Source organism: Rousettus aegyptiacus, unplaced genomic scaffold (assembly GCF_014176215.1).
Source record: "Rousettus aegyptiacus isolate mRouAeg1 unplaced genomic scaffold, mRouAeg1.p scaffold_m13_p_9, whole genome shotgun sequence".
NCBI lineage: Eukaryota > Metazoa > Chordata > Mammalia > Chiroptera > Pteropodidae > Rousettus > Rousettus aegyptiacus.
In genome coordinates this window covers 47553442-47580841 of record NW_023416312.1, presented here as the reverse complement: position 1 = coordinate 47580841, position 27400 = coordinate 47553442, and the positions used below count along the sequence as shown (strand labels likewise).

Sequence of the window (27400 nt, the reverse complement as noted above, 5' to 3'; positions counted from 1 at the left end):
AGAAACTCTTTATCTCTCCGTCGATTTAAAATAATAGCCATGCTAGATAGAATAATCTTGGTTAAAGGTCTTTGCTTTCCTTCACTTTGAATATTTCATCCAATCCCTTCTGGCCTGCAAAGTTTCTATTGAGAAATCAGCTGACAGTCTTATGGGAGCTCCCGTGTAGGGAACTAACTGCTGTTGCCTTGTTGTTTTTAAGATTCTCTCTTTGTTTTTAACCTTTGGCATTTTAATGTTTATGTGTCCTGGTATGAATCTCTTTAGGTGTATCTTATTTGAAACTTTCTCTGCTTCCTGGAATTGTATGTCTATTTATTTAGCCAGGTTATGAATGTTTTCTGTGATTTTTTAAAAATAGGTTTCAATTTCTTGTTCTTTGTCTTTTCTCTCTGGTAACCCTATGATGCAAATTTTGGTATGATTGATATTGTCCCAAAGGTTCCCTAAACTATTTTCAAATTTTTATTTTTGATACATTGTTGTGTAACTATTCCCACTATCCATTTCCAGAAAATTTTCATCATCCCAAACTGAAGCCCTGTACCCATTAAACATTAAATTCTTATTAAACCCTGTCCCAAACCCCTGGTAATTCTACGTTCTGCTTTTATCAATTCGATTATTACAGACACCTCATATAAGTGGAATCATATAGTATTTGTGTGGCTTTTTTTTCATGATTGGTTTATTTCGCTTAGAATAACTCAAGTTTTATCCATGTTGTAGTAGTATGATTCAAAATATACTTACTTTTTAAGGCTAAATAATATTTCATCAATGGATATTTGGGTTGCTTCCACTTTTTGGCTACTGTGAATAATGCTACTATAAACATTGGTGTATAAATACCTGTTAAAGTTTTTGCTTTACATTGCTTACGTGTATACCTAGAATTGGAGTACCTCGGTCATACAGTAATTTTATTCTTTATTTTTGGAAGGAACTGATATACTGTTTTTTCACTGTGATTACATCATTTTACTTTCCCATCAGCCATGCACAAATTTTCCTATGTCTTCATATCTTTGCCGACTCTGTCATTTTTGCATTATTTATAGTCATACTAATGAATATAAAGTGGTATCAGTATACTTTTGATTTGCATTTCTCTAATGATTAGTAATATTTAGTATATTTTCATGCGTTTAATGGTCATTTGTATATCTTCTTTGAAGAAATGTATATTCAAACATTTTGCCCATTTTTAAATTGAGGTATTTGTTTTATTTCATTATTGAGTCACAGGAGGTTTTAAAATACATCTGAGTATTAATTTCCTTATCTGACATATGAATTGCACATATTTGTCCCATTCTGTGGTTTATCTCTTCACTCACTAATATGGTCCTTTGATGCACAAAAGTTTTTAGTTTTATTGAAATTCAAATTCTTTTTTTTATTATTCTTGTGTTGCTTGTGCTTTCAGTGGCATATCCAAGAAATCATTCCCAAATCCAATGTCATAAATCTTTTCTTCTATATTTTCCACTAAGAGTTTTTTAAAAAAAAATACCTCTTATATTTAGGTCTTTGATTTAGTTTCAGTTAATTTTTTATATGGTGTAAGATAAAGATCCAGCTTCACTTTTTGCATGTTCATCCATTATTAAAAGTGAGGCATTAAAGTCTTCTACTATTAGTATAAAACTGTGTACTTCTCTCCTCAATTCTGTCAGTGTTTACTTCATGTATTTTGGAGCTCTGATAATTTTTACATCTATATTCATCAGGTCTATTGTCCTATAGCTTTCTTTTCTTGCAGTGTTTTTATCTTGCTTTACTATCAGGGTAATGCTGCCCTCATAAAACGAGTTTGGGAGTGTACCCTCTTTCTTGTTGGTGTTAAGGTGACTTGAAAGCCTGAGACAGGATGGTCAGCTTGGCACATGGCTCCCGTGGATCTTTAGGTTCATATGAATCACCCTGGTGCCTGGATTATAGATATTAATTGTGAACTTGGGGCCACAGGAGGCACCTAGGGTAACAAGAGTCAACCAGTGCTGGAATATGCTAGGAACCTGCTAAAGCATGGAGGAGCCTATTGCCATGGGAGCTACCTGGGGATATGGATGCTGGCTGGTGCTAGGGTAATCTGAGAATCTGCATTCATGGAATCCTATCAGGAACTAGTGCCAGGGGAATCAGCTAGTACTATGGTGGGTTGATATCCTGGAGCCACTGGAGTTGCCTGGGATCATGGGATCAAACAAGTGCCAAAGTGGATTGGGAGCTTCAGTTCATGGTAGTGCTCCAGGACCCTGGAGCCACAGAATCACCTGTGGCCACTGGTCCCCCACGACTACTAAAGCTGGTAAGTTCTCTGCTGAGCAAGAAGTTTGAGTTTGTAGGCACCCTCTGAGAACCTGGAGCCAAGGAAGCTGCCTGGAGACATGGAAGCTGCTTTGGGCTACTGGAGCTGGCAGGCACATGTTGAGATAACTTCCTGGGAGCCTGTTGGAAATCTGTTGCTATGGAAGCCACCTGGATCTGTGAAAGCTACCTGCAGTCAACAGGTGCCAAGATGAGCTTGGGGCCTATATTTGAAGAGGCCTATTGGGGTTCTGGTACCACTGTTGCCAGCTGGTATAGCAGGTGACACCTGGGTTCATGTGAGCTTGCACGTTCCAGGGTAAGTGTGAGAGAAGGCCTGGATTCACATGATCCCATGTGGTGCTTGGTCCTAAAGACACCACTTATGGCCACTAGACCCGATGGGTTCCAGGATGAGCTGGAGACCTGGGCTCCAGGGTATCCGCTAAGAACCTGGTGTCACAGGACCCACCAGGGGCTACAGGAGCTTCCTGGGGCCTCTGGAGTTATAAAGTGCATGGATGAAATGAGAGCCTCAGTTCCCAGAAGCCTGCTAAGAGACCTGTGATGAAAGAGGCCTGTAACTGTGGGAGGTGCCAGGAATACTGGTGTAGTAAGGCACCATGGTGAGCTGGAGATCTGGATTTGTGATAACCTGCTGGGAGCCCTGTAACAGAAGCTGCTAGGGACACTGGAGTAAGCAGGTGCTAGAGGGAGCCTTGGACTGTTTTCCTGGAAGCCCACAAGAACTTTATGCTAAAGATGCCACTTGGGGCCACCAGATCTGGCAAACACCAGAATGAAATGAGTGTCTGGATTCCTGGAATTATTTGAGGAGCTGGGTGTCATGGGATCTGCCTGGAGCTGCTGGAGTCAGTGAAGGAGAAAGTGAGCAGAAGTCTTCCATGAGTCTTGATGTGGAAGTCCTCTGGCGCTGTGCAAGTTGCCTGATGCCATTGGAGTAGACTGGCACAGGATGAGTTGCAGTCTGGGTTCATGGAAGCCCACTGAGAACCTGGTGTAAAGCACACTGTTTGGGGATTTTGGAGCTGCCACACTGGAACCAATCAAGGCGCTGGGTTCCCAAGAGCTTTCAGAGAACCACTTAGAACTGTGTGTATCCCCCTGTGTTTGAGTGGGTCCTTTCTGGGACCTGTGGTAAAGTTGAGTGCTCATTTTATTCTCCTTCCATTGGAAAGGTGTATTTTTGAGCTTCCTGAGCTTGGTGGAGAGTAACAGGGCAGTGTGAATATATCTTTTATACCCTCCTCAATGAGTTCTTTGACATCACTTTTATAAAATACTTTTTTTCCTACTTTTATCTATTTTAAAATAAGACTTGTTGTGCTCTAATGGCCAGAATCTCTATGTGACCCAATTTCGATATGTTATAATTATTTATGATCTAGATAGGAGAGTATTTAACAGCTCATATAGATACTGAATTTAGCATATGGAGCCAGGCTGTTTGTATGAGGGTCTCATGACCTTAGATGAAATGTGAACTTGGAAAATTTAGCTGGTCCTTGTAGAGGAGAGGCCATCAAATTCTGATTCACTATCATGTGGGATATGATCTAAATTATGTAGATATGGATTTTATAGATATGGATTTAGTCATAATTTATGTATACATCATTAGGCTTAAGACACAGTAGTTGTGGCACAGGTTACTATTTTTGAGAATATTGTGCTTTTGTCTTTTAACATTTACTCATGTATGAGATTTCCCATATTTTTCTGGATGTGCCCATTTCTCATTGTCTGTGTATACCGTGTGTGTGTGTGTGTGTGTGTGATGCATATGTGTGTATGTGTATGTGTAAGGGAATAATTAAGATTATAACAGGAATGCAAAAAAAAGAGAGAGAGAGAGAGAGAGAATGTTAGTATTAAACTTTAAGTCCATAGAAGAAAGTCTTATTCCTAGTCTGCAGAAGGCAATAATCTTTAAAAACAGGTGTTGTCAAGAGAGTAAAAAAAAAAAAAGCCAAAAGCACTTTTTAAAAAATTTACTTTGACATATGGAGAGCCAGTTTGTTGAAGTAGGGCATTCATGTGGTTTCTTTGTGACTACAGAGGAGATTTGCTTTATCCAGGAGCTGCAATCCCTCACCTGGAATTTTTACTCTTGTGAACATATTACTTCTTCTATCTCTCCGGTTGTGGCTTAGTATCTTCAAGAAGGGGTAGGGTGTAGTATAAAGAAAGACCGTTACAAAGAGTAAAAGTAACTGGAAAGCTTGTCACTCTATTTCAGATAACTGTGGTAAGAGAATGAGGACCGAAAGATGAAAGTCTGGTAAATATGTTTTATGGTCTTTTTTTTTTCTTTTCCTAGGCTAAAATTTCAGGATAGGAGTCTTGTTAAGAGAGCTTACAGAAATGGAAAATCGGAAATCAGAGGAGTGTTAGTTCTATTCCCTGTAGGAGACTTTCAGTGTTCCCTCTATATCAAAATGGGTGGCAACCACATTGGAGTCAAGTTGATGAATGGCATAGTTAGGCAGAAAGAAGAACCAAGTTTAGTACCTCAGAGTCTCCTGCAGCTCCTGTGTGGTATAGAAGGTATTTAGAAGTCCCTGCACACCCTGTGGGTATACAGGGGAAGTAGCCAATGGTGTTGTTTGGTGTGTCATCATGAACCAGGCCAAGGGAAACAGACTGGGGGATCTTGAGCAAAGTAATAGTGATTAGAAAAAAACATCAAGAACCAAGATTTCTTTCAAATCTAAGTATAGTGCATACATGTGTCAACCCTTACACTTATTGAAAGAATATATAAATTAATAGCTCTCTTTCCTATCTTTGTTAACTTAAACTAGCCTGATAGGTCATATTCACTATGCCATAGTAAAAAGGGGTCTGCCCCTATAACTCCTTCTCCCAACTAGGTTTGACTGAGGCAAGCAGTTATATTTTAGAGCTCTAAGCCATCACAACTCTCCATTCTGACAGCTCAGATCTGCTCAGATTTTAGTAGTCCAGCTGAGTAGGGGCCACACACAATTTTCAAATGTAGCTATGCAGCAGTAGCCCTGGGTAACATACATATCTCTCCTACTAGTTAATAATGGACCAAAATGAAGCAAGTGCAAGTAGGCCATCAAGAAGACAGTATTCGATCACCACTTGCCTGACCAGGCATTACTCTGGACATCTTATTGATTTCCCTATTGGTGCTATCTAGCTGTAACTGGAATATTGACAAGCTGGGCTGTGTTAGGTATTTTGATCTTTCCTTTTCCCACTGGCTTAAACTCCATTTTCACTTGGCAAGTCAAGCAGTGCTCTGGGTATAAAAGTTTATATAACTCTACTTCTACATTGATTTGGATAAAATATTAAGTTAAAGATCCAACAGAGCTCTGTGCGTGTGTTTTTCACAGCATTTCTATGTCTCTATCTCTACCCTTATAACTCAAGATGTCTATAGCTCCCTATTTAAGAATTAAAGACAATTGCAGGGGTAAGAAACAAAGGAGAGAAATTAAATTTTTTTGTATTTAAATACAGTATTTTAGCTTTTGGGGTGAAAATATTAAAAAGTCATTTCAAGCTACATTGGACATAATCTAAAGCTACACTCTTTATAACCAGAGGAAATAGATTTTATTTAAATTCAACCTGCCAAAGTACAAATATCTTTGTACAACTTATGTTGCTCCTTTTTAAGACTTAAGAAGTACTAATACATTTTATAAGCATCTCTCTGGACTTGTTATTTCACATACGACAATACAAAGCCTGTTTAATAGAACATATTTCATTCTAAAATTGTATATTACTTTAAAAGTTACTTTTATAAAAAAAGATTTTCAACATTTTAGCTTAAACATTTTTATAATGGGATAAATGGCAGTAAAAATTTAAAGGTAAAATACTACCCAACTAGCCTTTTATTTATTTATTTTTTTAATTTGAAAACATTTATTGTAGTACGCATATACTTAACATTTTCTACTGGATGGATATAATGTTAACAGAAAAGCATGTATTGATACATAAAAATAACTATAGAATATATCATGGATATTGAACATTTTTGTTTTCAAGGGTTAATATTGTAAAACATTTTCAGTTTTACTGCACTTTAACAATTGTTTTGAAAATATTAAATTTAATGGTAGGTGTTAATAGTGCTCACAAAAATGGTTTAGGTGAATATTGCTTTCTTTATCAGTGAGTCCCTGAAACTCTAAAGCTAAGGTCACAGTTTGTATCAATATGATAAATATTCACTATTTTTATTGTACAGATTGTGTATATGAAATTATGGTAACATTTTATTGGTAACAAATCTAACAAAGACAAAATATTAAGGAATACCAAATTTATATGTGTGCTTTGGAAAGCAATACCATAGAAGAGTTAGTTTGAAAATTTTAACATACTGTAAACATCATAACAAATTATATCAATGAGTTTTTGTTTTGTTTTGTTTTGCTTCAACACAGTAAAAACATTCCTCTTAGTAAATGTGAGGTATTATTTAGCTATTTGAAATATTACTTGAATAAGAGGATGATGTCTTACCGAAAATCAGCCTTTATATTTTAAGCATTAGGTGGTCTGTTTTATATTAATTATGTTCCAGATAATAGAGTACCTTTTTTTAATAGAAAATGTTTTTAACTTCTCAAACTCTTAACAATTCACAATGCTTTCATAACCTCTCATACCATGGCCACTATCAATTTCTTTTAAACATTTTAAAGTAATGAGGCTAAACCTAGACTAGTGGATCTCCATTTATATTATCAGTTGTAATAACACAAAAACTTAACACCTATATGTAATTCATGTTTAAAAGCTTATCTTGGCTTTGCAAATGAGAGCAATTTTAACTATATATTAAAATAACAAAAGAATTTTCATGTTTGATTACTAATTGAAAGAAAGAACATGTTTCTTCTTCCTCTCTTCTTCCTACTTCATTTCTTAAAATTATTCAGTTTTGTTCTCTTTGATAAAGATAGCTTTATGGAAGCTTCACTACCACAACACATGCGCCCGCTCTTCCAATGTTAACAGGAACTTCCTAATACAGAACACAAAAACAAGAGAATAAATGTTATTTGAATGAATTCCGTACTTAGTATAATGTAGCATGTTGGAGTTGATAAAGCCCTTTGTTATTCTGGTATAATCTTCACCTTGTATAAAGACAAGGGAAAATGTAGCCTAGATAATAGTCAAGTGTCGTAGGAAAAAAACAGTTTTTAAAATGATATATACATCTGAGTTTTAGGAGCAGGTAATATTGAGTAAATTTTACCACAGTTGAACAATTACAGCTGATAATATTTATCCTTCAAGGTTTTTGTTAGAGTTAGTAAGATAGTGAATAAAAATAATTTGCATATAGTAGTTATATTTTCACTTTTTTCTTTTTTTTTTCTTTTTTCTTGTTGATTGCTGTTGTCATTAAATATTTTATATGAGTTTCAGGCATACGGCAAAATTGTTATACATTTTTATAATTTACAAAGTGGTCCCTGGGATGATTACTCCAGGACCCATCTGGCACTATACATAGTTATTATAATATTACTGACTATATTCCCTATAAGACACTTTACATCTTCATGACTATTTTGTAACTACCAATGATATATAGTAGTTATGATTCCACTATTCGTTAGTTCCCTTTCACTCTTTCCAGCATCACATAATGAAACAATGAAAAACCAGGAATAGAATCTAGGTCTCTTAGATACTGGTCTGGAATTTTCAGAAAAGTAAATTCCACCACCTTAGACAAGAATTTTGATCATTGCAGTTGATCTAATTCCTTGCTTAATAAAATGTTTTCTTTTATTTCTAGCTGGTCCTAAGTATTGATAAAGTAAGGAGCTATCTACATGGCAGAATTTGAATGATTCCAAGGGTCTTAATGAATCAAATTGAAGGAAAGAGATTGAAAACCATTACTAGCTGTCATATTAACACACTTATTTAGAACTGTAACTAACTCACTATGTAGAATACAGAGCAGCATAAATTCAATATAAGGGAAGGTGAAGTTAGATATGCAATACAAGATTTACCTGTTTGTAGAAATGGTGAAGAATTAGTCATACTTTATTTTTTATTAATCCATTATTTAATTAACAAAACACCATTTGATATTTTGGAATAAATATAGCACTATGACTGGAAAAGACTGTCAGAAGCATCAAGTTTGCCTGTAGCATTCCCAAGAGGTACTTTTAGTGTCCCTTCTTGTACTCCCCTTATAATGTCTTCTATTAGATGCCTAAGACTCTTAAGATGGTTTAATTCCAGTTTCTTTCTGTGCACCAAATTTCCTGAATGACTGACTAAAAGTTACAACTGTCTCAGTCTATATAATTTCTGTAAGGAGGAGACAGAGATGTTTCTCCTGGGCATCAGCTGAGAAGAAGGGGCAGATATTGTGGACAAAGTCATTGTTATTCAGTTCTCAAGTCATAATACATATATAGAAAGTTGGCCAGAGAGTAATGATCTTAAATTATTGAATTTTATTCACTTATCTGTGAAATGAAGGATTCCATGAAAAGAGACTGCTCTGTCCCCTTTCATATAAGTACTGGTGGATCCTGCTAATGATCAATTAGATCAAGTAGTGATTTTATGTAGCATAGATAAAACCCATACTACAAATTTCACTAAAAAAAAAAATTCTGATTAGGTCCTAAAGAGGAAGAGAATAGAATTGATATTTAACATGCATTTTAAAATATTTTATTAAAACATGAAATGTTCCAATTTAAATACTTTAAATGAGATTACCTGATTCCATTCGTCTTTCTGTGCATCATATGACTCAACGGTGTTCAAATAAGTATATCCATCATATCCTCCAATCACAAAAAGTTTGTCTCCTAGGGCACATACAGCAACAGCATCTCGAGGAACACTCAGAGGTGCAACAGTTGACCATGAATCATTTTTTGGATCATAGCTTAAGAGGTTTAGAAATATAATTGAGAAGGGAAGTCCAACAGTGTTAAAATGAAAAATAATAGGCATTAATAAAATTTATACTTATCTAATATAAGAAATTTAAAACTTCTTATAAATATCAAGTATAGTCTACTAACAAGTGTAAAAGATAAGTATATGACATGATGCAATATATAAATATATATATATATATATATATATATTACATGGTTAAATCATATACTTAAAACTTATTGGATTTTGTTAATCGGTCACCCCCATAATTTTTTAATTAAAAAAATAGATGAGTACATGACAAAAATCTCTTCATTCACCAGAGATCACTCAAAACATATATATTTCCCCCAAAATACCATGCATTTCTTTGATTGGTGAGGAAATTTGACATATAAGCATGTTAACATTATGTAAAAAATGCCCCTCTCTCATTTAGTATGCTAGTTGGAGAGCCCTTATTTTTTCTTATTCTATGGTTATCAAAGTTATTTATCAAATGCCTGATCCTGTTTTTATGAAATCTCACATTTTAAGTAAATCTGAATATAATCACCTTTTAATTTAATGGGATGTAGTACTCTGATTTTAATGCTATTTGTGATTAGTGATCATAGTCTTATCCAACATTTTTCCCCTATAAGAATCCTTATTTATCTTCACAAGAGCCTAGGATTTTTTTTCCTTTTTAATCTGAAGTTAAATCCTTATCTACAAACCATTTCTGTAAGCAAAGTGAAAGAGAATTCAGTAATATTAATTAAAATTTTATCCAGGAATTCTTTCTTAAATTTGAAGCCTATAATTTTTAAGTACATAAAATCAAATCTAAAAAAGGGTAAACAATAAATGTATGCTATACATGGAAGTGCTCTCTGATTTTATATTGGCTTATTTGTAAAATATAGGGAAAATATTTATTTTGCAAAATATACTTTAATTTATTACTTTCTATTAATATACTTTATTTCTATTATCCCTCTTTTTCTGGTTTTATCTCTTTAATCATTTTCTAAATTATCTGATCTAGCTTCCATTTGAACTTGGCCTCACATCTAGTAATATTTTTGATAATGTCTGAGATCGTCAATAATTAAGACACTCTTAGTATCCATTGCATATTGTTTAGTGTTATGGAACATATTACCTTAAAATCTGATGATATAATAAAACCAAGAACCAGAAAATCCATAGCTGCAATCTTTAGCTAAGATGAATCTTCAACAAATTTCTATCATTAATTGAGACTGTACTAAGCATCAGAGTGTACGCATATATGAATGATGAACAAGGGCTCACAGAAGGATTTCCGTACAGATTTGCAAAATAAACCTAAGACTCTTATGCATGTCCATGATAATTAATGCTAAAAATTCTGACTAATGTTGATATTATCTGGGCACTACTTGATTAAAATGAAGGGTTTGGGGAATGTTGAAACTTTTGAAGAATAAAAATGGTAATATGGTTATTATCTGTAAAGACACATGAGCAGTTATGAAAGAAATAATCACTACTTCACTTTCGATTTAAAATAGCATCATGTCTCTTTCTTTTTGTTTGTCTTTTGCATTTTTATCTCTCCTTCCTTTGTTAATTATTTATTTGTTTGTTTGTTTATTTTTATTATATGATTGCAGTTGATATTCAATACTGTTTTATGTTTGGTGTACAGGTGTATAACACAGTGGTTAGAAATCTATATAATTTACAAAGTGATCAACTCCAATTAGTCTAGTACCCACCAGGACCACACATAGTTATTGCAATGTTATTGACTATATTCTGTATGCTATATGTTATAGTCCCATGACTATTTTGTAATTAACTATTTATATTTCTTAATCCCTTCAGATTTTTCTCCGAGGCTCTCAACTCCCCTACCGTCTCACAATCCTCAGTTTGTTCTCTGTATCTGTAAGTATGTTTCTGTTTTGTTTGTTCATTTATTTTGTTCCTTAGATTCCATATATAAGTGAAATCATATGGTATTTGCCTTTCTCTGCCTACCTAATTCCACTTACCATAATACCCTCTGGGTCATTCCATGTTATTGTAAATGGTGAGATTTCATCCTGTTTTAGAACTGAGTAAAATTTCATTGTACATATGTACCACCTTTTTGTTATCCAATCATCTATTGATGGGCACTTAGGTTGCTTCTATATCTTGGCTTTTGTAAATAATGTTGTAATGAACATAGTGGTGCATATATCTTTTCAAATTAGTGTTTTGGATTTATTTGAATAAATACCCAGAAGTAGAATTGCTGGGTCATAGAGAGTTCTATTTTTAATTTTATAAGAAATCTCCAAACTTTTTCACAGTGACTGTACAAATCTGCAATCCTACCAACAATGTGTGAGGGTTCTCTGTTATTCACCTCCTCACCAACACTTGTTTGTTGATGTACTGATTACAGCCATTCTGACAAATGAGAAGTAATATTACCTTGAGGATTTAATTTCCATTTCTCTGATGATTAGTGACACTGAGCATCTTTTCATGTCTATTGGCCATCTGTCTTCTTTGGAGAATTGTATATTTAATTTTTTTAAGGAGGTGTTAAGTTTCATGAGTTCTTTATCAATTTTGAATAGTAGCCTCTTAAATGTATCATTAACAAATATCTTCTCTCATTCAGTGGGTTGTCTTTTCATTTCGTTGGTGGTTTTCTTGACTGTGTAAAAACTTTTTTAGGTTGATGTAGTCCTATTTGTTTTTGTTTTGTTTTCATTTTCTTTTGTCTTTGCCAGAGGAAATATATCAGAAAAAAATGTTACTAAGGACAATTTCAGAAGGTTTATAGCCTATATTTTCTTCTAGGAGTTTTATGGATTTGGGTTCTACATTTAAGTCTTTAATTCATTTTGAGTTTATTTTTGTATATGGTGTAAGAATGTGGTCTAATTTCATGTTTTTGAATGTATATGTCCAGTTATCCAAGCACCATTTAATGAATAGACTGTCTTTACCTCATTGTACATTCTTGCCTCCTTTGTCATAAATTAATTGGCCATATAATCATGGGTTTATTTCTAGGCTCTCTATTCTGTTCCATTGATCAGTGTATCTATTTTTATGCTAGTATCATTAGCTGTTTTGATTACTGTATCCTTGTAGCATAGTTTGATATAAGATTGTGTCATACCTCCAACTTTGTTCTTCTTTATCAAGATTGCCATAGCTTTTTGGGATCTTCTATGGTTCCATATAAAATTTAGGAGTATTTGTTCTAGTTCTCTGAAAAATGTCATTGATATTTTGATAGGGATTGCATTGAATTTATAGATTGTTTTGGGTAGTATGACCATTTTAATGATGTTGATTATTCCAACCCATGAGCATGGTGTAAGCTTCATTTATTTGTATCTTATTCAATTTCTTTCTTCAATGTCTGATAAATTTTTGACAGGATTTTACCTTCTTGGTGAAATTGATTCCTAGGTATTTTATTTTGATGTTTTTGTTAATGAAATTATTTTCTTAATTTATCTTTCTGATAATTTTTATTGGTATATAAACTTGTAACTAATTTCTTAATATTAATTTTGTATCTTGACACTTTATTGAATTCATTTGTTAGCTCTAATAGTTTTTTTTTATGGACTATTTAGGGTTCTCTCTATATATTATCATGTCATCTGCAATTAACTTGACCCTTTAACTTCTTTCCGATTTGGAAGAATTTTATTTCCTTTTTTTGAATGATTACTGTGGTTACGATTGCCCATATTGTGTTGAATAAAAATGGTAAAAGTAGACACCTTTGTCTTATTCTTGATCTTAAGGAAAGTAATTTAGCTTTACACCATTGAGTATATTAGCTGTGGGTTTGTCATATATGATGTCTATTATGTTGAGGTATATTCCCTCTATTCCCTCTTTGTCGAGAGATTTTATCATAAATCAATGCTGAATTTTGTCAAACAATTTTTACTGTATCTATTGATATGATCATATGATGTTTGTCCTTCATTTGTTTATGTGATGTATCGTTAATTGATTTGTGGATATTGAACCAAACTTGCATCTCAGGAATCTATCCCACTTGATCATGGTGAATGATATTTTTAATGCATTGTTGAATTTGGTTTGCTGATATTTTGTTGAAGAGTTTTGGATCTATGTCCATCAGGGATATTGGCCTATAATTGTTTCTGTTTTTGTTTTTTGTAATATTTTTGTCTGGTTTAGGAATCAGGGCAATGGTGGCCTCATAAAGTGAGTCGGAGTGTCTTTCCTCTTCTTGAATTCTTTGGAATAGTTTGAGGATAGGTATTAATTGTCCTTTGAATGTTTAGTAACATTCACCTTTGAAGCAATCTTGTCCAGGACTTTAGTTTTTTGGGGAGGTTTTACAGTACTGATTCAATTTTGTTAGTAGTAATCAGTCTGTTCAAAGTTTCCGTTTTTTCTTGATTTAGTATTGGATCAGTGTACATTTCTAGGAATTTATACATTTCTTCTAGATTGTTCAATTTGATGCCATACATTTTCTTGTAGTATTTTTTTATAACCTTTTTTATAACCCTTTGTATTTCGGTAATATCCCTTGTTACTTCTTTTTTATTTCTAATTATTATTCATTTGTCTCGCTCACTATTTTGTGATGAGTGTGGTCAAAATTTTATCAATTTTGTTTATTTTTTTTTTCAAATAACCAGATCCTGGCTTCATTGATCTTTTGTATTGTATTGTTTTTCTTTTTCTTTCTTTTCTATTTTTTTTAGATTCTATTTTGTTTACTTCTGCTCTGATCTTTATTATTTATTTTTCTATTCATTTTGAGATTTTTTTTGCTGTTCTTTTTCTAGTTTCCCTAATTGTAAGGTTAGATTTTTTTATTTGATATTTTTCTTATTTCTTGATGTCACCATAAATTGCTATGAATTTTTCCTCCTAGGAATGCTTTTACTGTATCCCATAGATTTTGGGTCACTGTATTTTGTTTTCATTTATCTGAAGGTATTTTTTGATTTTTTTATCTCATTGTTAAGCCATTCGCTGTTGAGTACAATGACATTAGCTTCCATGTGTTTGTGTGTTTTTAATTTTTTTTTATTTGTTTCTACTTTTATACAATAGTGATAGGAGAACATGCTTGATATGATTGTAATCTTCATTAATTTATTGAGACTTTTTTTGGCCTAACATGTGATCTACTGTGAAAAATGTTCCATATTCATTTGCAAAAATAATGTATGTACTGCTGCTTTGAGGGAAATGTTCTAAAAATATCAAAATATGGTCCAGCATGTCATTTAAGGCCACTGTTCCCTTATTGATTTTCTGTTTGGAAGTTCTGCCCATTGACGCCAATAGGGTATTAATTTCCTCTACTATGACCGTATTACCCATTATGTCAGTTAACATTTGATTCATTTATTTAGGTGCTTCTCTGTTGGATGCATAAATGTTACAAGGGTTATATTCTCTTGTTAGAATGATCACTGTCCTTATGAAATGTCTGTCTCTTATTACAAACTTTATTATAAACTATTTATCTGTCATAACTATTGCTACCCCAGCTTTTTTTTTGTTTCAGTTTGCATAAAATATTTGTTTCCATCTTTTTATTTTATCTAAATGTGTGCCTTTTGATATGAAGTGTTTGTTTTATGGACAACATATGTATGGGCCTTGTTTTCTTATTTATTAAACTATTCTATGTCTTTTGATTGGAGAATTTAATCCACATATATTTAAAATAATTATTAATAAGTACCTAGTTTTTGTTATTTTGTTATTCATATTCATGTTCCTTTATTTTCATCCTTCTTCTTAAAAAAGCCCCTTGAACATTTTTTGTAGTACTAATTTGGCAATGGTGAAATCTTTTACCTTTTTCTTGACTGGGAAGCTCTTTATCTCCTTCTCAATTTTAAATGATAGACTTTGGGATGGAGTAGTCTTGGCTGTAGGCCTTTGTTCTTCATCACTGAATATTTCATGTGAATCCCTTTTGGCTTTCAAAGTTTCTGCTGAGAAATCAGGTGAAAGTCTTATGGAAGCTTCTTTGTACATTACTGTCTTTCTCTTACTGCTTTTAAGATTATCTCTGTCCTTAATTTTTGGCATTTTATTTAAGAAGTGTTTTGTGTGAGCTTCTATGGGTTCATCTAGTTTGCTCTGTTCTGTGCTTTCTGGACTTGTATGTCTAATTCTTTTCCAGGGCTATAGAAGTTATACATCATTATTTTTTCAAATAGATTTTCAATTCTGCGCTCTCTCTCTTCTCCTTCTGGTACCCCTATGACGTGAATATTGTTAGAGGTCCTTTAAACTACACTCACTTTTTAATTTTCTTTACCAGATGAGGGAAGTTTTCAGTTATGTTTATTGAAGTAGGTTTTCGATTCCTTATTATCTATTACTCTTCTGCTGAAATCCTTATGATGCCAATGTTTGTACTCTTGATGTTTTCTAAGAGGCCCCTTAAACTATCCTCAGTTTTTTAGATTCTTTATTCTTGTTGCTGTTATGAATGGGTGTTTTCTGCTACCTTTTCTTCTAAATTGCTGATTCAATCCTCTATTTCTAATCTTCTAATCTAATCTACTATTAATGCTTCCTAAGGTATTCTTCATTTTAGTTATCGTATTCTCCATATCTGACTGATTCTTCTTTACATTTCTTATCTCCACTTTTATTTTTTCTTCATATCTTTGTTAAAATTCTCACTGAGTTCATCTACTCTTCCTCTAAGTTAATTGAGCATCCTTATAACAAGCGTATTGAACTCTGCATCTGGTAGATTGCTTGTCTCCATTTTGTTTAGTTGTTTAACTGGAGCTTTGTATTGTTCTTTAATTTGAGACGTGTTTCTTTTTCTTCCCATTACGGCTGCCTACTTGTGCTTGTTTCTATGTATTAGGTAGTGTTGTTATGTATTCTGGTCTTAATAGAGTGGCTTTATATGATAGGTGTGCCGTGGGTCCCAGTGGCATAGTCTTCCCTTGTCACCGCAGCCAGATGCTCCAGGTATGTACTTTGTATGAGTTATGTTTGCTCTCCTGTTGTACTTGAGCCTTGGTTGGTGTTTGCTCTTTAATAGGAGGGATTGACAGCAGGTCTGATTGGTTGTGATGACTGATGGTGACCAGTGAAGGAGCTATTGTCCAGGAACTGACCCTATAGAGCAGGATTCGCATTAGCAGGGTTTTAGTGCCTGCCCTGTCTGCTCTTTGGGTGTGTCATCCTCAGAAGTGACCCCTAATGATGCGCTGGCTCAAACAGAAACCAGCCACTGGGCATGCAGGCCAGGGTCTTCTGGGAGGAGCCCTGCACAGGTCAAGTTCTGCTGCAGCCTGTACCCCACTCATGGTCATCTGCCATGAGCCAAGTAATCTGAAGATAGCCACCACCCATATTGGGCTTAGAAGTGCCTTAAAAGATGCTGCAAACCAGCGATGGCTGCCACTAGTGCCAGGCATGGGGATGCTCAGCAAGAGTATGGTACATGTAAAAGCCAGATGCTGCTTGTTAAGATTTTGTGAACCTTGAGAGATTTTAGGAAAGTCCACAACATGAGACAAGATAGGCCATTTAAATGCAAAATCCACTGGTAGTGGCTTGCGTGTGCCCACATGTTGGGAAGGGCAATATCTCATACAAGCTGGGTAGGGGAGGACTCAACCAAAGAACAATGCCCTCCGCCAGCACTTCTGTCTGGAAGCAACCTGCCCCTCTAGCCTTTTCCCTGAAGCCAGACAACTCTATTCCTTTTTATATGTCCCTGGAATTTTTTGAGCTACTGCCTCAGAGCCGAAGTTCAGAGAGAGTGAGTTTGTCACTGAGTAAGTCCACGTGTGGGCCCCATAAGAGGAACACCTGTGACTCCTGCAGCCTTCTCTCTCACTCAGCTTTAGTCTCTGTTGGTTTTCACAGCCAGAAGTTCTGGGAGTTTCTCTTCCCTGCCTTGAAACTCTAGTATGGGTAGCCGGGTGTGATGCTGGGACCCCTCATTCTTTCAGGGGCTCTCTGCAGCCAAGATATTTCTCCCTGTTCTCAATCGCCACATGAAAGTGAGGGACCAGCCTGTTTCACATCTCCACCCTTCCTACCAGTCTTGAGGCAACCTATTCTGTTTGTCCCCAGTTGTGGGACTTCTGTTCAGCTAGACTTCAGGTGACTCCCATTGATGGCTATTCTGTAGTTTAGTTGTGATTTCAATGTGGTTTTGAGAGGAGGCAAGAGCAGCGTTTATCTACTACACCACCTTGATTGGAATAGCCTTTTAAAAAACGTTTTGTTCATACTACTTTATTCTCTAAATTGGTCATTTGATCCTCTTCTCAATTTAATCTGCTATTGATTCCTTATAGTGTATTCTTCATTTCAGTTTTTATATTCTTCATCTCTGAGTGCTATATTTTATGGTTTCTATGTTCTTTTTTGTGCTTACTATCTCTTTGCTGAAGTTTTCCTTAAGTTTCTTAAGCATCCTATAACCAGTGGTTTGAACTCTGTATCTGGTAGATTGCTTGCCTCCATTTCATTTAGATCTTTTTTTTCTGGAGTTTTCACCTGTTCTTTAATTTGAGGCATGTTTCTTTATGTTTAATTTTGTTTCTTTTTGTGTTCATTTTTGTGTATTAGGTAGATCATCTATATCTCCCAGTCTTAGCAGGGAGATACAGCCTTATGTAGTAGGTGTCTTCTGAGGTCCAGAGGCATAGCCTATCTGGTCACTTATTCAGAGTGCTCTGGGAGTATCTATTGTATGGTTGTGTGCGCCTTTCCATTGAGGTTGAGTCCTCATTGCTGTTGGCACATCAGTGGGTGGGATTGATTCTTAGGCTTAATGACTATGAGTATTGGTTTTGCCCACAGTGTATGAGCTTCTGTGTGGCAGCTGATCCCACATATCTGGATCCTCCTCAGTTGTTTCTGGTGCCTGATGAGGCCACCCTTTGGGTATGCCACTTGTGGGGCTAATCAAGTGGTACTATGGTGTAGTCTGAAGTCAGCTGATGGTGTGTTGGTTCTGGGAACTCCTCAGAGGATCTCTATTGCAGGCCAATTTCAACCACTGCCTGTGACCAGTCTGGGGCTATCTGGTAGGAACTACTAAGAAATCATGGTTGGTCACTGCCTACGCTGAGCCTGGATAAATATGGGAGAGGCTATCTTGTGAATCAAGAACAGCTGACACCAGTACCATGCCTAAGGCAACTCAGCAAGAGGTCTAAGGCACCTTGAGATCTGCCACTGCCTGCTGGCTGCTTGTGATGCCTCAGCTGCTGAAAGAACCTCAGGTGGTACAAGAGTTAGGTAAGGCATGGAATCAGGGAATCACCATCATGGGGTGAGTAGTATTTTCCAGGTTAATGCAGATTCAGATATGGTACCAGTGGTGAACCTGCGGCACTCAGCAAAAGGCTCAGGGAAGTCTCTGTTCATTTGCTGCCTACCTGGGGCTGTGAACCCAAGAATTGTCTAAGAAAGTTTGCAATGCAGACCAATGCCTGCTGCCTATCAGGCACACAAGGCTATCTCTCCTTATATTGGATATAAGTATATTTATATATTATAATGAAAATTAAATGGAGCCTGAAGTAAAAAAAAAGACTTAGTTATTTCTCTATTAAGAGTAATTAAGGATAATTTGTTTGACTTCTTTGACTCCATTTTCTCATCAACATTATAGAAATAGTAATGCTTAACCCAACCAACATAAGTTTATATGGTGGTTTTAGAAACTTTTCATTTGAATGATGATCTTAAATAATTGGATGAGGCACCTAAGGTACTGGGTAGGCCAACTATATCTGATTTCACTGAGCATGCACTTTTAATTGACTTTCTACTGACAAGGCTATTTTAAAACTCTATAGGTATACAAGTTAAGTTGTATAAAACTGAGTTTTCTTGTGAGTTTGTATATAACAATACAAATAAGTTTTGCCTGATAAAGATAAAATTAATTTTTACAATGTAGAAATGATAACCTCTGAATATTACATTATATTTTTTATAAGATGTTAAGTATTTTTGTATCTATTAACAATTTTTTTTGGATTCTTAATTATCTATATGTCTCTTCTTCTAAGACTCTTTCGAACCAGTTTTCACATCTTATGGGTTACCTCATTAATTAATGAATTACATAAAATCTATGATCTATGTCAAATTTATATTTGTATGAAGGTTATAACTGCAATTTTTTGAAAATGATACTTTAGCATTAGCCATTTTCTCAGTCTTTTCATATAAAATGACAGTAAAGGGATAATGATATTAATAACACAATATGATTAAAAAATAATATGAACAAAAATAATTCCATCAACTAACTTCTACTAAGTACTTATTATGTGGCAGGCAATGTGCTAAGTACATTAACATTTTTTATGTCGTACCCTATGCAGTTGACACTACACTATCACTTTTCACATGAGGAAACTGTTGTTTAGAGTTATAAAGATTCTGAATCAAGGTCACATACCTTGTTAATAATATACTTGGGATTTGAATTCACATGTGTTTGACTCCAAATTCAGTGCTTTAACTAGTATACTGCACATATTTTGGTATGTGTGAAGTACTCTTCTTTCGCATTAAAAAAAAATTAGTGTATGTGAATTAAAAAAAAATCAGTATATTTGGAAATGTAAATGTGTCAGTAAATAATGTTAAATATTTAATTATTAAAACAAGTTTGTAAATACTAAATTTCGTGGTCTGCACTATAAACAACTGGATATAATTGACAATTACAGAGCATTTTATCCCAAAACAGCTGCTTATACATTTTTCTCTAGTGCACATGAAACGTTCTCAAAGATTGACCACATACTAGTACACAGAAATAGCCTCAACAAGTACAACAGGGTGGAAATCATACCAACCATATTTTCCGATCATAATACATTGAAGCTGGAGATCAACTGCAAAAATAAACTGGGGAAAACACACACAAATATATGAAGATTAAATAACAGGCTACTGAAGAACAACTGATAAAGAAAAGAAATAAAAATAGAATCAAGAAATACATAGAAACGAATGATAATGATAGTACAACATATCAAAAACTTTTGGGACATGGCAAAAGTGGTAATATGAGAAAAGTTCATATCATTACAGGCCTATCTCAGAAAACAAGAATGAGCCTAAATAAACAACCTAAAACTTCATCTTAAAAAAAAAAAAACTAGAAAAGGAAGAACAAATGATGCTTAAAGTCAGCAGAAGGAAAAAAATAATCAGAATTAGAGCAGAAATAAATGAAATAGAAAAAATAAATGCAACGAAGAGCTGGTTCTTTGAAGAGGTTAATAAATTTGACATACTCCTGGTTAGACTCCTTAAAGAAAAAAGAGAAAGGACATAAATAAATAAAATCAGGGATAAAAGAGAAAAAATGATGACAGTTACCACAGAAAAACGAAGGACCATACAAGAATACTATGAACAAGTATATAACACCAAATTTAATAACCTAGAAGAAATGGACAAATACTTAGAAAGATGTAACCTTAATAAACTGAATCAAGAAGAACTGGAAAATCTAACCAGTACAATCAGCATTATTGAAATTGAAACGATCCTCAAAAACCTACCAAAAAGTACAAGCCCGGGATCAGATGACTCTGCTAGTGAAATCTACCAAACATTCAAAGGTTAAATACCTCTCCTCAAATTCTTCCAATAAATTGAAGAGCAGGGAATACTTCCAAACTTATTTTATGAGGCCAGTTTAAACCGATATCAAAACCTGGTAAAGAGAATATGAAAGAAGAAAACTACATAGAAGGAAAAAAAAATGGAGTAGATGATATGGGCTCTGTTCATCCCTCTGGTGACCAAATCAAACTTGTGATGGAAACAAAGAGCAAGCAGCAAGGAAAAGTCATCTGGGATCTTGAAGAACAAGCTATACAATTATGGAGAAATCCAAGAAATCACCCTGCAATGGTAGAAGGTAGGACAGAGAGAGGATGCCAGGCTGCCTGGTCTGGAGTGGCTGAATGAGACGGAGACAGCGGCAGCAGCAGACTCCTCTTAAAGGGGCCACGTCTGCACGGGGATTTTCACAGTAATGGACCTACTTGCTCTGAATACCAGCATCAATTCAGCTGCGCACAGGGGGCACCAGGGACTTACAGGGATACATTGTCGGAGTGAGGGCCGAGGTGAGATTCACTCAGTACAGACGTCTTGGAAGTATCCATTGTTCCCTGTTGAGCCCACTGCCCTCCAAGTGTATAGACACAGCACTGCCATAGCCAGGATGTCATCAAACTGGATAAAAGAGGTTGCTCCATGCAGAAAATTCCCTGAAACTCTGCCTCCCCCAACTTATAGCCCTACCTAAGCCACATCAATTTGTATACTCAGTGAATAAGGTGCTTTTTGCTGAGCAGCACATAGACTCAAACTGGAGGCAGCTGGCCTCGGTTTCTGGTGTGGCCTTTTGAGGCAACTATCAACACAGCATCTGTGGATTGCTTGCTGAATCTCAGTAGGTGGCACCAGAGAGGTACATGCTTGGGCTAAATTTGGCCTACAGCTAAACCTCTCTCAGGACTGTTCAACTGGACACTTACTTCACAAATCCACACAAAGACAGGGAGACTTAGGAGCTTTACTTAGTACATAGAAACAGATATGGAAAGGTAGCAAAAATGGGAAGACAAAGAAGCAGAAACCATATGAGAGAATCGAACAGAGATCCAGATATAAAGGGGTCAAGTAATCTAACAGATGCAGAGTTCAAAACACCAAGTGGAAGTCATTCATTAGTTCTCCATTGCTCCCTGAATTTCTAAATTAATTTCAAAATAAAAGTTTCAAAAATAAAAAAAAGAAAACTACGGACCAATATTGCTCATGAATACAGATGGAAAAATATTAAATTAGATACCAGTGAACCAAATACAACAACGTATTAAAAAGGTTATGCACCACAATCGAGTGGGCTTCATCCCAGGGACATAGAGATGGTTAAACATATGCAAATCGATTAATGTGATACACCACGTAAATACATTAAAAAATGCGAATGATATGATCATATCAATAAATGCAGAAAAAGCCTTAGACAAGATACAGCATCCATTTATGATCAAAACACTTAACAAAAAACAGTATAGAAGAAAAGTACCTTAACATAATAAAGGCCATAAATGATAAACCCTCAACCAACATTTTATCTAATAGTGAAAAAAAAAAAAAACCTTTCCTCTAAAATCAGGAACAAATCAAGGCTGTTCAATATCGCCACTCTTATTCAATATAACATTGGAGGTCCTAGCAAGTGCAACCAGACAAGAGAAAGATATAAAAGTCATCCGAAAGAAAAAAAAGAAATCAAACTGTCACTATTTGCAGATGACACAATTCTCTATATAGAAAAACCTAAGGAATTCACAAGAATACTACGAGAAATAGTAAGCAAATACAGTAAAGTTTCTGGATAAAAAACCAATGTTCAGAAATCCATAGTGTTCCTATACTCTAATAATGAAATGTCAAAAAAAGAAGTGGAACAAAGTAATTCCTTTTGCAATTGCAACAAAAAGAATAAAATACCTAGGAATAAATGTAACACAACATGTGAAGGACCTATATGATGAAAACTATAATACTCTATGGAAAGAAATTGAAGAAGATTCAAAGAAATGGAAAGATATTCTGTGTCCTTGGATAGGAAGAATCAACATAGCTAAAATGACCTTATTACCTAAAGTATTATACAGATTTAATGCAATCTCCATCAAAATCCCAGAACTTTTTTTTTTAAGGAAATTTAACAAAAAAAAAAATCTTCAGATTTGTATGGAAGCACAAAAGACCCCAAATTGCTAAAGTCATCCTGAGAAAAAAGAATGAGGCTAGAGGCATCACTCTGCCCAACTTCAAATTATACTACAAAGTGACAATAGTCAAAACGTCCTGGTATTGGAAGAAAAACAGACACAGAGATGAGTGGAATAGAATAGAGTCCAGAAGTAAACTCATGTTTATATGGGTAAATAATTTTCGACAAAAAAAGCCGAAAACATACAGTGGAGAAAGGAAAGTCTCTTCAATAAATGATACTTACAATATTGGAAAACCACCTGCAGAAGAATGAAACTAGACTGTCGTCTATCACCACATACAAAAATTAACTCAAAATGGATTAAGGGCCTGAATATAAGACCTGAAACATAAAATTCATAGAGGAAAACATAGGAACTGAACTCATGGACCCTGGACTTAAAAAGGATTTTATGAATTTGACCTCAAAGTCAAAGAAAGTAAAAGTGAAAATAAATGAATGAAACTACATCAAACTAAAATGCTTCTGCTCAGCAAAAGAAACTGTCAACAAAGTAAAGAAGCAACCATATGAATGTGAGAAGATATTGGTAAGCTATGCCTCCAAAAAGGGCCTAATATCCAAAATATACAAAGAACTCATACAACTCAATAATAAGAAAAACAAAAAAACAAACAATCCGATTTTTTAAAAAATGAGCAGAGTAACTGAACATATACTTCTCCCCAGAAAACATACAAATGGCCAACAAACATATGAAAAAGTGCTCAACATCTCCAGCTATTAGGGAAATACAAATCAAAACCTCAATGAGATACTACCTCACTCCTCTAAGAATGGCTATTATCAACAAGGCAAGTCATAACAGGTGTTAGAGAGGTTGTAGGAGAAAAGGAATCATCATATGCTGCTAGTGGGACTACAAATTGGTACAGCCACTATGAAAAACAGTATGGAGATTCCTCAAAAAAATAAGAATTGTTCTACTATATGATCCAGTAACCGCTCTACTAAGTATTTACCCTAAACACTTGAAAACCCATATCCAGAAAGATATTTGCACACCAATGTTCATAGCAACATTATTCACAGTGGCCAGGATATGGAAGCAACTGAAGTGTCCTACAAGAGACAATTGGCTAAAGAAGCTTTGGTACATATATAAAATGGAATTTTACTCATGCATAAGAAGAGATGAAATACTGCCATTTGCGACAACTTGGATAGACCTCATATGATCATGCTAAACAAAATAAGCCAGAGAGAAAAAGCTGAATAACACATGATATCACTTTTATGTGGTATACAAACCTAAAAGCAACAAACAAACAGGACAAACAATCAGAGACTTATGGACACAGACAATAGACTAGTGGTTACCGAAGGGTAGGGGAGGAGGGAGAGGAGGGAGGTAGATGGGTTAGAGTGGTCAAATATGTGATGATAGAAAGAGATCTAACACTGGGCGGTGAACACACAATGCACTGTGTGTGTGTGTGTGTGTATCTATATCTATGTCTTACTGTTAAATTGTACACTTGAAGCTTACTCGTTTTGTTAGTCAGTATAAAAATAATAATAAACAAAGAAAAAACAAAAAAGAAAAAAAATAAAATGTATTTATTATAATAATAATTAAATAAATAAAATAAAAATAAACAGAATGAAGCCCAAAGGAATGGAACCATATAACCAATAGCTGTGAGACATATATAAATAACAAAATGGTGATATTAAGTTCTTCTTAGTAATTACTTTAAATGTAAATGAATTAAGCTCCCCCATATAAATGTATACTTTGGAAGAGTGAATTAAAAAAAAAAAAACAGAAGCAAATTATATGCTGTCGACAAGAGACTCATTTTTGATCTAAGGAAACATAATGACCAAAAATAAAAGGATGACAATCATATTCTATTCAAATAGTAACCAAAAGTGAATAGCAGTGTCTATATCAGTATTATACAAAATAACATTTAAAATAAAATCTGTTACAAGAGAAGAGAAGCACATTCTATAATGATAGGAGGTCAATTCACAAATAAAATAACAATTATAAACATAAAAAGATCAAGCAAAGAATTCCTAAATATTGACAGAATTGGAGGGAGAAAACTCTATAGAAACAGTAGGAGAATTCAATTCTTTACCTTCAGTAATAGATAGAATAAACAGACATATTAATAAGTATATGAAAGACTTGAACAACATCATAGACTAATTGGATCTAACTATAACTATAACTATAACTATAAAACAACTATATATATATATATATATATATATATATATATATATATATAAATTCTACCTAAGAAAAGAGAACACATGTTTTTCTTAAGTAAACATAGAACATTATCTAAAATCTACCTTATGTTATTAGGCCACAAAACAAGTCTTAATACATTTGAAAAGGTTGAAAACATGCAAGGTCTTTTCACAATGGAATTAAACTATAAATCAACAGCAGAAGGAAAATTGGAATATCTATAAATATATGGGAAAAAAGAATGCATACTTAAACAACCAATGGGGCAAACAATATGCCATAAGGAAAATTAGAAAATATGTTGAGACATATAAATGAAAACATACCATACTATATCTTATGGGATGCAGAAAAGATGTGATATAAGGAAAATCTATAGCCGTAAATGCTTACGTTAAATAGAAAGAAAAACCGAAAATCAACAACCTAACTTTACACCTTAACAACTAAAAAAAAAGAAAAGCAACGAAACTCAAAGTTAGCATAAAGAAGATAATAATAGACATTATAGTACAAATAAATAATATAGAAAATAAAAAACAATAAAATCAATAAAATCAAGAGTTGGCTCTGAAAAATGGTCAATAACATTGATAAAACTTTAGGTATATTGACTACGAGAAAATGAGAGAAAACTCACGTAATTAATATCAGGCCTGATTAGTACTTGGATGAGAGACCACTTAGGAATACCACATGCTGTAGGCATTAAAAAATAATAATAATAAAAGGGGAAAGGGCATTAGTGCTGATTTTACAGAAAAAAAAGATTATAAGAAAATCTATGAATAATTGTACACCAACAATTTGGTTAACCTTGATAAAAGGGACAAATTCCTAGAAACACACAATGTAAGCAGATTCAATGAGAATGAAACAAAATTTGAGTAGACCTATAATTGTTGAAAGATCAAATGTCTCCCAACAAAGTAATCAAAAGTCTCCTAACAAAAGCCTAAGGCAAGATGGCTTTACTGGTGAATCCTACCTAATATTTAGAGAATAATTAACACCAATCCTTTTCAAATTCTTCCAAAAAATTGAAAAGGAAGTTATAATTTAAAACTCATTGTTAAAGGTTAACATTACACTGATATAGAGTCAGACAAAGACACTGTAAGAAAACTACAGATCAATATCCCAAATGATTACTGATGCAGAATTTTTAACATAATACTAGCAAACTGAATTCACCATTATTAGTAAAATCATTTTATACCATAATAATGTGAAATTTATTTCTAGAATACAAGGATGGGTTATTATATAAAAACCAACTTATGTAACACATCACATTGCCAGAATGAAGGGGGAAAAAACATGATCATCCAAACTGATGCAGAAAAAAGTATATTAAAAATCAATCATACTTTAATGATAAAAACACTAACCAAACTAGGAATAGAAGAAAACTACCTCAACATAATAAATCCCATGTATGGAAAACTCAAAGTTAATACCACACTCAAACGTGAAAGACTGAAGGTTTTTCATTGCAGATTAGGAACAATACAAGGATGGCAATTTGTACCACCTCTATTCTACATAGTACTAAAACTCTAGTCAAAGTAATTAGGCAAGAAAGAGAAATAAAATGCATCCACACTGAAAAGGAAGAAATTAAAGAAGACACCAATAAATAAGAAGATGCCTCATGTTCTTGGATTGGAAGACTTAACATTATTAAAATATCAATACCACCTAAGTGATCTATAGGTTTACCACAATCTCTATTAATAACCCAACTTTTTTTTGCAGAAAAATCCATTATAAATCCATATAAAATGTCAGAGACCCAGAATAGGCAAAATAATTTTGTAAAAGATAAACAAAGTTTAAAGTCTCACACATCCTGATTTCAAAACTTACTACAAAGATACAGTAATAAAAATAAATAAATATATACTTATGATTTCACTTTTATAAAGATACCTATATCTATCTAGATCTAGATCTATATATAGACATATATAGATATATATAGATCTAGACATATAGAAATGAGGGAACTCAGAAATACACCCTCATATACATGGTTAAATAATTTTTGACAAGAGTCCATGGCCATTTAATGGGGAAAATAAAGTCTTTTCAACAAATGC

At 34.0% G+C, this 27400-nt stretch overlaps 1 protein-coding gene across 1 annotated transcript in view; it reads right to left on the bottom strand.

Moving 5' to 3' along the window:
- Window positions 1-6195: 6195 nt before the first annotated feature.
- KLHL4 (kelch like family member 4) overlaps window positions 6196-27400 on the bottom strand; it is a 123490-nt gene continuing 102285 nt past the window's right edge. Inside the window, 2 exon segments of the mRNA XM_016129519.2 lie at window positions 6196-7354; window positions 9091-9262. Of these exon segments, the coding sequence (XP_015985005.2) occupies window positions 7295-7354; window positions 9091-9262 (232 nt within the window). The 3' untranslated portion in view covers window positions 6196-7294.